Genomic DNA, 12,729 nt, shown 5'->3' on the forward strand with positions numbered 1-12,729 from the left:
TTTAAAAAGAAGAAAAAAAAAACCAAACAATCCCATCAGAGAATTTAACTCATTGGAATTGGAGACATTAATTATCAGGTGTGGTAGGCGTATCCAACCTCATTTGTCTCTCAATCGATGTGTACAAATAAGTGCAGATCACTCTCAATCGTATGGTGTATTTAATTACACTTATTAAAGTATTTAAACTATACATAATGTGTATTTTTCGTCACTCTGCTATCTGGTGTGGTCGCTTTGGTCCAGTCATAACACTGCTTATCCTCCCTCCGTCTTTCACGTAATTAATTTGTAACTGGGTTCATTTGGACTCCAGGATTAAATAAGGAATTAATCCACTCCCCGCGGTGGTTGGATGGGAGCATCACCCTTGAATCATATACCTATGATGTTTGCATGGGTGTACGATCCGATAGTGATGTCGTTTCTTCTTCTCTTTACTAGCCTGTCCTGCTTCTTTGGTTTGTGATTGTATTTTTGACAGGGGATAAATTTTTTTTCTGTAAATCTTCTGCCTGTTTGTTCTTGGTTATTTATAATTTAGCTTATGATATCTTTAGGTTATGATTTTGATTTACATTTGTACTATTTTTGTTAGATTGCTTGTTTTTTTGTTTCAGCGGTCTCTCATATAACCTCAATTGTGTTGGAAGAGACCTAAAGCAACAAACAAAAAAATCCACTCCCCCACCCTTCCTTCCTTAATGTCAAAGGATCCAAAAATCCCTCGACTTAAAATAAAAACCCTAAAAGTATTTGAAAAACAGCTATGCCTTTCCATTGTGAGCAAACAATATGCAGTTGCGACAAATGTGGAAAGATCATAGAAAGGTGCACAATTTCCATCTTTGAATGCTATAGATAGAACGAAGTTGACGTCACTCGGGTCTTTGTTATTGCTTTTTGCCATCCGCGGTTATGAGTAATTCTCACGAAACTGTATTAACGAGACCATAAACGTTTAAGGTTACTCGCATAATTTTATGTGTTGGTCCGTTATACTCCCGGATGGCAATGTTGGGAGCTTCTAAGTCAAGCGCACACTATCTATAAATTGGGCAAGTCACAAGCTCTCCCGACCCCCCCCCCCCACAAAAAAAAAAAAAAAAAATAAATATATATATATATATTAAAAAAAAAACGTAAAAAAAAACAAAAAAAAAAAAAAAACCCAGGACACCCTGCGATATGAGTACATGATTTAGAATTTCTATGCCTAATGGAATTGGCACTACATTAACATTAACGACGAGCCCGTTCTAAAATCAGACCTTTTGTCCTTTTCAATACCGTAACGACTTTACAAAGAAAGACCACACAAATGATTGTACTTGTACAATGGAATCGGTCACATCGCGTGATTAAAGTGAGTGGTTAGAAGGATGAATATTTTATTTTGATTACACTGAAGCGTCTTATTGATTTTTGCAGGGATCGAAATCCATAGCTGTATTCGTCTTTAGCGCATTAGACTGTGGGATGCAGCGCTTAAAACATTGGTTTAGGAAGTATATTATTCTGAGTTAAAGACAGAACATTGAGAAGTGGGAGTCTTTTCGTTTTAGATGGAATTGAAATCATTCTTTGCCAGTTTAATAGTAAGTCAAATTGACAAATTTAATTGGGTTTAACTTAGATTCGTAACCTCATTTATTCATCCCTATGTTTTCATTGTTTCCCTACTTAATCTTAATACATATTCATCATATTCCAAATATTTAAAGCCCCCCCCCCCCCCCCCCCCGACTACGAGTGTTTCTATACATTACATACATTCTGCATCTCCGTCGCTTTATTTCTCCTCCTCCCGTTACTACTACGTACTACTATTACTACGACTACTACTTCACACGTGGTCGGACAAGCATAGTTGGTTGTTTATAAACAATAACTTGAATGAAATCGACCTCTCTCTCTGATCATTGTTATTGTTTTTATACCGCCAAATGGATCACTAGTTATCACACTATTTTTTATCGATCATCTTATAGACGTTTGAATTTAAACAGTTTTCTGTATTTGTGCCACTGATCAAGCAGTAGAACTGTGGGTGTTTTACGTAGACACATACCATCGATAGTAAATCCTGTGTAGTTTGTTATGTTAACCAATCACTGCCATTGTTTACACTTTGACGACTGTCCGAGAGGCGTGGCTATCTAAGTGTCTATTGTAGCTTTTGATTTCTTAACCTAACATTATCATTCGCAATTGGAAATAATTCTTATTATTTGCTAATAAATTGATTTCGTACGGAAAGAGTGCTCGACTGTTCACGAATCGAGTTTATTTTTCTTGATTCGTTGTCGCTTATATATTTTTAAAATTACCATTTTATTTTACATTTTATATATTGTACCCCTTATCTCCACTTGTTGAAAAGAAAAAGAAGACATAATCAAAGTCTGCCGAGCAATCAAACAAGTCAGTTTCAAGTTATCAGTAGCTCGTTTCACAATACACCTGAGTTTTGGTTTAAGGAATATTATTGGCAAATTGAGGCTGCTATAGTCTCATTTCTCCAGCTCTGATGGTGCTTGTGTGTGTGTGTGTGTGTGTGTGTGTGTGCGTATGTGTGGCAACACAAGGCTTAATCAATGTGTAGATAGTATGCGCTTGGATTAGAATCTCACAACATTGTCATCCGGAAGTATAACGGACCAACACACAAAACTATGTGTAACATTAAACGTTTATTGTCTGGTTAATATAGTTTAGTGAGAATTACTCATAAACGCGGATGGCAAAAAGCAGTAACAAAGACCCGAGTGACGTCAACTTCGTGTATAAGTGTATTACGTTTTATCATTTTGTTACTTTTTGATCTTTAAAGTCATTTTTTTTTAAAGACAGAGGAATAGCGAAAACACGACTGCCTGTGCTAAAATTAATTGGTTATCGAACCAATCTCCGATTGAACGATGAATACGTGAATACGCCAGGCTTGATCGCTGATAATTTCATGAAAGCTTCATTGTGTGTCCAGAAGGGTTTGTTATTACTTATTTATTTACAATTGTATAGGCCAGGTCAGGCATTAATGAAGTATGGATTAGTTCCATTGTGTGTGTGTGTGTGTGTGTGTGTGTGTATATATGTGTTTGTGTGTGGATGTGTGTTTGGGTGAATGCATTTACTATTAATAAATGTTATAATAGGAGGGGATCGGTGATGACTCGGGCGGTGGCAACAGTAGTAGTAGTAGTGCAGTCCACTCCGGATAATCGCAACTCGGTTGATCGCAACTTTTCCCAAGAAACGCAATTAATTCTATATAAAAGTCACTTGTTAATCGCAACAAACTTCGGTTAATCGCAACAAATTTTATTCCTTGAAAACTGGTAAATTGGCGTCATCATTGATAAAGATCTTTCCATGACAAGCCACGTGAATAACACCATACAATCTATGTACATAGAAATGAAAAAAAAAATAAGCAAAATTCGTAATTTAATACCGAAGCATATAGCAGAACTTTTAATTAATTCCCGGTTTTATCTAAATTGGACTATTGTAACTCCCTTTGGGCGAATTTAGCTAAAGACAAAATTAGCAAACTTCAGGTTGCTCAAAATAACGCAGCCAGGCTCATTGTACGCAATAACAAAAAATACCCGTCAGCAACTCTTCTTCTCCGTGAGTTACATTGGCTTCCTGTGGAAAAAAGAGTTGCCTATAAGATTTGTACTTTTTACGTCATAATGTTGCAATATTATTTTCATGTTTTGTTGTTGTTAAATTGAATTCGTATCACGTTTCCTTCACACTTGTCTCACTGTAATATGTTTTGTTTTATATCACTGTAAAGCGCTTAGAGCCTGTGACAACGGGGTAAAGCGCTATATAAATGCCATTTATTATTATTATTATTATTATTTTTTATTATTATTATTATTATTATTATTATTATTATTATTATTATTATTATTATTATTATTATTATTATTATTATTATTATTATTATTATTAAATTCAAGAAATCAATAAAACAAAATTTCATGATTAAATTTCATCATGACAGGTTGAAGGATCGAGAGTGGGCGGGGTTAAATGCTACCGTAGTGTGTCACCAACCTATTAGAGACAAAAGAGGGCGGGCTTTGCAGTATGGGTCTTTGCAGTCAAATGTGACCCCATGATAAATTTCTATTGCCTCATTCAAGAAGAATATTTAACCGATTTGCTTCCATTATTATAAACATCTAGCCTCAGCAAAAAAAACTGACGACCCTTGATGCCTTCTTAGGGAAATGAGTGATGCCAAACACAAAGGAAAATGATGGACTTTACAAACATAAAAAGAAAAGAAAAAGATTTTAAAAAGCAAAACACGCACGCACACACTAAAGAAAGTTGAAAAACATAATAAAGCACAGGTACTTTGGTAAAAAAATTCAAATTGGATTGCGCTCAATGAAACCTATATCATTATAAAGTGCTTTTCAACACGATTCTAATGATACGAAAAATGTGAAAATCAGATAAGCAGAAGAAAAGTTATGTTGGTTTAAAAGCTGAAAAATGGTCTTCTATTTGCCTTTGTTATTTACTGACGGACTTCGTGACCTGAAACTGTTGCATTTCCGGTAGTAACCACCCTTTGGATTTCAAAACTGGCCTAAAATGGCCGCTAAGATTTGAGTAAGGATTTTGCTGGAACAAATTTCATGGATGCAGTATACAGCTTTGCCATGAATTTAATTTTATTTAAAAGTTAAGATGTTAAATCCACGTGCCGTCATGAAATTCTGATTTACCAATTTCTCAGTTTCTAATTATCCAAAGCTGAATTATGCCCTATTTTATTCACAATCAAAAGATATACTAAATTGTCATTGATTTAAAAATAAACTACACCAAACGATAGAGTAATTCCTCCCGAAGTAAATAAGACATACATCATTAAAATCCATCCATAATGGAACTTTTTCTGAGACCCATCACTCTAAAGTAAAAAAAAAAATCGGGTCACAGCCACTAGGCCATGTATCAGCTCCCTGCTGGAGGGCCAAATGGACGGTTACCAAAGTACCCATGAGGCCATGCACAGTCCCAAGCCTTTGTAAACTCAGAGGGAATATGTTGCAATAGTGGACCGGAATCTCAACTTCAGTTAATCGCAACATTTTTGCTGATACCCAAGTGTTGCGATTATCCGGAGTGGACTGTTGTTGTAGTAGTAGTAGAAGTAGTAGTAGTAGTAGTAGTAGTAGTAGTAGTAGTAGTAGTAGTAGTAGTAGTAGTAGTAGTAGTAGTAGTAGTAGTAGTAGTAGTTTCCAAGCCCCGTGCGCACGGAATACTGCATATTCCTCCAAAGTAACGAAATGTGGTGCCGTGATTTTTTTGCATGCGGGCTTAACGAATTTTAAAAACCGATAGTGATTGACCAAACAATTTATTCACAATGCCGAATTCCTTTGATCTTTTCATGAATTATGTTCACTGACGGGCGCTTTGAATGTACCAATGTAAAATATCACTGAATCTAAACTTCTTTAACACTAGATTCCATGTGTAAGTTTTGTAGAGTATAATCTTTCAAAGGAACCGCTGTATCAGAATACAAGAGATGAATAATTAAGATGACATAATTATAAATTTGACCTCTTCCCTATGGATTCCTGGTTGTGTGCCAGATCATATTGCTGTTTGCCGCATGCTTCGCCTCTCTAGAGAAAAACTTGTAAATTTTTCTCATTGTGACTAATTTGCATGTTTAACTCACTCAATCCTAGAGATTTTTGCTACTTTTTAAAGTTGGAAAAAATATGTATTAAAAATGGGCATGTGCATAGGTAGTTTTATTCAACTACCGTTAACATGTAAACATTAAGAACATCAGCTTTGATACTACGCCTATAATTTGTCTCAGAAAAAGGTAATAAAGAAATAGGCATGGGGTAAAAGTAGCCCGGGGTATACTACGGATATAGTCGGTGTTAGGGTTGAGTGAGTTAATCCATATTTTTTTAAAATAAGTTTTTATGAATGTAGAAATCACAACAGCAAGCCATGCCTCTGGCTTTCAACTGTTAAATTGTAACAATTTTGTTGATGTCAAGTGTGTACAAAAGTGCACAATTTGCTTTGTCATTTTGAACCCGGGGTGGCAATGTTAGTGAATAGTGCATACGACTGTCGTGAAATGCCACCCTGTGGCCGAGTTCAGTGATCATAATCACAACTGAATTCACGGTGTATGATATTGTTAAGTTAATGTAAAAGTAAAACACCAAAATGTTCACTCATCCTAGACCCTTCGTTTTTTATACACCGTAAAGAGGAAAAATCCCAAACTATGGTGCTGTAACCGATGACTATGAAACCTGACTAAGAACATTTTACATAATCCTGAAAAAAAAAAATTGAACAGTTATTTGATTATCAGTTAACGAGATTTAGTCAGAAAAAGTGACGCACGTTACGTTTAACAAATGACTAAGATTCCGGCGAGGGTCTGTTTCATATGTATAAAATAACCAAAAAACGATGTTCGGTAAGTGATTGAATAAAACCGCAATTAATCGTTCTTCACTTTTAAAAATGTTAACATTTAAGAGTTACTCTCATAATGACTGGGGTTAAAGCAATTCAACGATTCAGAAAATGTGATGCATGCTATGAACATGACACGATCGTGATGCATTTTACTGTGACATTCATTAATTTTGGAAGTATCAAAACAGAGAACCAAAATATCAAAAAATGAACAAAAATCAAACATTCATCGTGCAAAGATTGTCCGTAAGCGGCAATGTGGCCGTCGTCATATCTGTGGTAGCCAGAAGCCGAGCAGCCCCTAATTGACCTCATTTTTTCCCGTTTGGCAATTATAATCGACCTTGAAAAGAAAACAGTAACGTAATTAAAAAAAAAAAAGAAAGAAAAAGAGCGGTGTAGTGAAATCTTGATAAAATATGGAAAGCAGTTACTCATTTCCCATACGATAGACACTAATACTCACCCACATTAATTTCAAGCTTTCACAATGGAGATTAGTTTTAATACTTCTAAATATAACATTTTGTTTTGTGATTCACGTAACATAAGACGCGAAGAACAGTTAACGAGTGTCGCTGAAGGAAGACAATCATCGGAAAGACCCATATATACTTAAGTTTCGTGGCAGAAATAGTGTACACTGTAAGAACTTCGAAGTTCCATGCTAATAATAAAGGCCGATTCGATCATTCACGCTGGAAAAACTGGAAGAAATGTTAAGATCCATCAGATATGGGCGTGTTGCATTTTAAAATGACATGAATGATTGACTAAGTATGTCACGGACAAATAAATTCACTTGCAGATTTTTAGAGATAAAGTTTAATTCATATATCATAACAAAGTTTATTGTGCCTTAAACTAGCTCAATTCCAATCGGATTTCCATTAACTTCACTCAAATTAAATTATAAAGTTGAAACGAACTAGTGTGACGGGAACGTTACAAAAATGTAAAGTACAACCGTGGCAAACATACACCGTGACATGAACATTTTCCCCTCTCAGTATTGAGATATATCTTGACGGTTGAATGACCAGTAAGGAAGCGGCAAAGCTCTCAAACTCAAAGAGTAGAATGCCATTGAAATGACATTGAAACGATGTTTTGAGACCCAACAGAACAATGCTGAATAAATTTATAAGCTTAAAATGCAGCTAGATTTCAATATTTCATATCCTTATAAGAGATGTCGACTGTTGGAGCTCGAGTACCGATGGGACATGATCGGTAACGCGGTTCACCACGGCCTTTATTTTATTTTGATAAAATCGGCAGATTTTTTCCCGTACATATAATATAAATTAGAATCTCACTTTAACGTGAATTCCATAAATATCCCAGTTATGTTATTGACTTTGTTGTTAAATACCGCTAAGTGGGCCTACTCTACTCTGTGGTACCGCTTTTTTGTGACCAAGAAAAAATCACCACGATTTCTGATAAAGATTGCCGTAACTGCATTTCTCCTCGTTATTACTCAAAACGCTATCTCGTAATATCTAATAGATGTGTTATGATTTGATTATGGTTAAAGGGAAAGGAACACGTTTGATGTTTTGATGTGTTATATACTTTCTAAAACGGTCAATACACACGTGATATACTGTGTCAAAAAGAAGAACCTGACCCAGATTTTATAATTTTTACGATCTTAAAATGCTAGCTCCCAACTTCCATGTGATCTATAAATAAAGCTCTAAAGCCAGCAATGAATTATATATACTCGTATTTGCGACACAACAAATGGACCTTTTATTGCTTATTGAGGGATTTTATAATAGATCTATTGATGCCAACTGCACAGCCATAACATCGCAACACGGTTCTTATTGTTAAGGGTTGAGGGAAGCCGCGTTTTTACATTAACTTTTGATGTTATAGTTTCTTACCGAGGTTGTCGTTTCAATTGACCGTTTTTACGAAGGTACCAGGACAATTTATATAGTATTTTGTGTACATAATTAATCGGTTTTAATATATTCGTTTAGACGATTCATCTCGAGCTAATTTGGGTATCTGCGTTTTAGTTACAAGTAAAAATTTTTCTCGCATGTTGTTCAAGCTGCCATGAAACCTGTTTGAGGACTATAAGTTGTGTGATCATGCTGTTCTTTTCCTCTTTAAATACACGCCTTGTTGTTGATAGTGACTGATGGATAACTTAATTCGTTGTAGACGGTCATCTACGCCTTGCATTACTTTAACATTTGATGATGGACCGGTCAGTTGTGTTAACTAGCGATAATAACATTATACCAGGTGTCTGTTCAGCCTTTTTGTTGTTGCTTTTTTGAGGGTTTTTTCAGCCCTTTTGATCTCTTTCAATGTGTCATTGTCATGTTTTGGGTTATGGGCGATTTATTAACAGATTATTTAATTGGTAAGAAAACGTTTAGCTCTTGGTGAAGGTTATGAGATATTTTCTATTGTTTAAAATCGTTTCATTTTATCTGGTTTACTTAATATAGGCTTCCTACAGTTAGTCATAGACTTATGAACACCTTTAAATAACTACAAAAGCATTTATTTGTCTGTGTCAGTTTCCAATGAATACTCCCGAGTGTCGTTTTGATGCATTATATATAATACGAATTTTAATGATTTTAAAATTTTTATTTGTATACAGATAATAAAAGTGTTTTGTATTTTGATTTATTCCCCTTATACAAAACACTTTTATTATTTGTATACAAATAAAAATAAAAAAATCATTAAAATTCGCATTTACTCCATGTGGCTGAGTTAAGTTGGTTTATATTCACGTATCCATCTCGGAAAGAGGAGGTGGTGGAGGAAATGAGGAGGAAGAGGAGAGAGACGAAATATCAACTATCAACGTCACCATCCAACTACTCTTTTTGTCTTTTTATCTGAGCACTAATAAACCCAATATCTATAACCTTTTAACCTTCCTTTCATCCTCCTCATTCCCAGATGTTGATATGACCTACAAGAGTAACCTAACAACAAACTAACAAGTGTCCATCCAAGATTATGTGTTGTCTTTTTTTCAGAGAGGGAGCAGGCATACAATGGATGACTGGATTCCCAACCCGAAAGCCAAACCATTTTACCCTAAGCCCTGGATGAAGGCGTCAACTGTCTCAGGGACCAGGGCGGTCTCCTATTTGGCCAGTGGTAGATGTATACGAAAATTCTTTAAAGTACGTTTTCAAAAGTTTATATAAAATCCTTACCATAATCCTCATACACAGTTAATTGTTTATATGTATTTATTATGAGTGACTCATTATTACTATTAGACAGAGGTCATAAAATCTTTTTATTTAGGTCAAGCTATATATACAAATCATCGAAAGTATTGCAAGCAAATGATAAACCGTTGTAGGTGAGAACAGTTCATGAAATGTGGAAAACAATGTAAATCTGAGCATTCGTTAAGCCCGCATGCAAAAAAAATCACGGCACCACATTTCGTTACTTTAGAACTGTGTTAAGAGCCTATTTAAGAACTTCAACACACGAACATGTCAAAATGATTTCTACGTGCTTTTTGAGATGTGCTTCATTTATAACTCTTCCCAAGTCAGATGAAACCAAATTTCCATCTCATACAATACAAGCCACTTGTTATGCATCCATTTTGTATTAGCACTCTTACAACATCTGTCAATGCCAGGTACTAGTTCAGCCCTGAGTTGGGTGGTAACGTAGGCTATATGAAATGCCTCACACATAGCACAATGCCGGGCTTAGAGATTTAGGGATCAATGTCAGCCATTCAGTCACTGGCCACACTCACCATTAGTTGACATTTTTACAAGACATTTCATATCAATGAGCCTCTGATGTCACAACCATGGTATATATTATATTTCTGACGACTGGTAAATATTGTAGTGTTTGTTTTCTGCTAAAGCATGGTCATTCCACGATGTCAGAAATAAGAACTTACTAAAGACAATGATAAAGCTTGATTTTACTTTGTTTTATCTACAGGCTGGCCTATTAGGGGTTTTAATCATCACAGCTGTTATTAATCTGCTTTATATATTCGACACTAGCAAGAAATTGTCGGACAAAGGTCTGTTTTGAAAACACCCTTTAAAATCATCATCATCTTCATCATCATCGTCATCATCATCATCATTATTGTCATAGTCGTCCTTGGCATCATCATCGCTGTTATCATTAACTTTGATAGTAATAATAATAATTCTAATAATAATAATATAATAATAATAATAATAATAATAATAATAAATAATAATAATAATAATAATAATAATAATAATAATAGTATAATAATGATGATGATGATGATGATGATGATGATGATAATCATTATTATCTTAGTCATAGTCGTCCTTGGCATTATCATCACTGTTATCATTAATAATGATAATAATAACAATAATAATAATAGTAATAATAATAATGATAATAATAATCATCATCATCATCATCATCATCATCATCATCATCATCATCATCATCATCATCATCATTTCCATCACTTTCACCACTCCATTACACTGATCAGATTATGAAACAGTCAAGAAAATGCATCAGGTTGGCCAATCTTCCATCACCATTGATGTTGTCTCAAGTAAAGAAAGCGTGTTTGTTGCTGTAGATGGAACTACAGTGAGTATGTTCTCCTTTTTTACAAATGCCAATTTTCATATGCTTTCTTTATATTATCACCAAAAATACTGCATTGTTTGAAACCAATAACGGCCTGACTGAGACAAAACTTAAGAAAAGCCATAAATAGATTTTGAAGAATTTAACGATGAGAAATGTTTCTAGCTTGGACCCTTCATCCACACAATTAGTAACAGAAAATAAGAATTGAGTTGAAAATATAACAATAAGATAACATACTTGAAGAGGTTTCAAGAGCAAGTGTGATACTTTTTGTTTGGCAGAGAAGCGAATTATTTGTCTGAATTTGAATTAATGAATTATTTCTAAACTTCATCGGTTTCCTTTTTTTTCAGGTCTTACACCAGGCAGATAAAGATAAAGACAGAGGTATCAATATAATTGTCCTCAACCAAGCTACGGTAAGAGAACTCAATCAGAAGGGTAACAGTCAGCCAATTAGGAAAGAGCATTAGGTGTTGCATTAATCCTGGAGTGGAAATGTGATGTAGATTATCTTAGGTGTTATAAGGAACTCTATCGAATTAAGTAAAATATTGTGGAAAAAGAGGATCCTGTTCCTGCTCTTTGGAATATTCAGAAATAGATAAGCTCTTGCCGTCTCTTCTACCTTTATATAATTACCATGTGAATAATTTGTGGAACATTCAAAGAGTTTAGCCTCATCCTGTTCTCAGGACTTGAATCTGGGTGCTGCTTTTGGCATGTATTTCATTTTTTTCTTTGAGCAAATAACTTAAACGCTGTTACTTTCTTTGCATCATTACATGGTGGCTAATGTCATCTGTCATCTTTTGAAATAGGTTTTTAGACAAATTTTTCATTGGGAAGGGACTAAATGGAACTTTATGAGGCTGAGTCAAAAGTAATGGGACAAATGTCCTACTGAGTTCTTTCCTTTTTAATTTGATGTCATATTTGGTTCAATTAAACTTACACATGTACCCCTGAAACCAAAATTAGAAAATTTTGTTTCCGTCAAATTTTGACAAAATTTTAGTTGTTCAAAATGGCTGGTCCCATAGATATCCGTCAGCAACAGAGAGCTGTAATTGAATGTCTCGTTTTCAAGGAACAAATCTCGAGTTACATTTTCAAATGCCTTGAGAAAGTTTATAAAGCTCAAGCATTAGGTAGAGACAGTATTTTTTAGTTGGCTGAATGTATATCTTATCATTTAGAAGAAAATGAGATGCAATCCAACATTTTATCTTACACCCCCTCAACCATGCCTTTATCTGATAGACCATGTGATGGCCTCCATCCAAGCAGTGTCAACTCAATGAATCAAATAAAGACAGAAGCTTTGGTCAAATCTGACAGAAGAATATCTCTTGATGAGATAGCAGGAGACCTTGAAATCAGTCATGGAAGTGCTCATCAACTCGTCAAATCCTTGATCTCTGTGCTCATTGGGTGCCTAGGTAGTTGATCACAAGCGGGAAGGGGTGATTTGTTGTTCCAAGTTTACCCCTGGCTTATTGGGAGAGATGGCAGCTTTCTCAGTAGAAAAATCACTTGACATGAAACCTTGGTTCATCATAAGAACCTGAGTCAAAGAGACAATCATTGGAATGGCGACATCCCTCTTCCCCA

The 12,729-nt window shown here is 35.0% G+C and overlaps 1 protein-coding gene across 8 annotated transcripts in view; it reads left to right on the top strand.

The window, feature by feature from the left end:
* The window catches only part of LOC144978365 (protein O-linked-mannose beta-1,2-N-acetylglucosaminyltransferase 1-like), a 33,392-nt gene that overhangs the window by 7,912 nt on the left and 12,751 nt on the right, over positions 1-12,729 (top strand). For 7 of the 8 annotated variants that reach the window (XM_078924305.1, XM_078924329.1, XM_078924338.1 and 4 more), the window contains 4 exons: positions 9,519-9,668; positions 10,465-10,549; positions 11,009-11,112; positions 11,469-11,534. In XM_078924305.1, coding sequence (XP_078780431.1) covers positions 9,537-9,668; positions 10,465-10,549; positions 11,009-11,112; positions 11,469-11,534 — 387 coding nt within the window. In that variant the 5' untranslated portion in view covers positions 9,519-9,536. Of the gene's footprint in view, positions 1-8,306; positions 8,429-9,518; positions 9,669-10,464; positions 10,550-11,008; positions 11,113-11,468; positions 11,535-12,729 lie in introns of those variants that run through there. The other variant, XM_078924346.1, reaches the window with a different exon arrangement.

Source organism: Berghia stephanieae, chromosome 1 (assembly GCF_034508935.2).
Source record: "Berghia stephanieae isolate SIO BIC M18660-M18661 chromosome 1, UCSD_Bste_1.3, whole genome shotgun sequence".
NCBI lineage: Eukaryota > Metazoa > Mollusca > Gastropoda > Nudibranchia > Aeolidiidae > Berghia > Berghia stephanieae.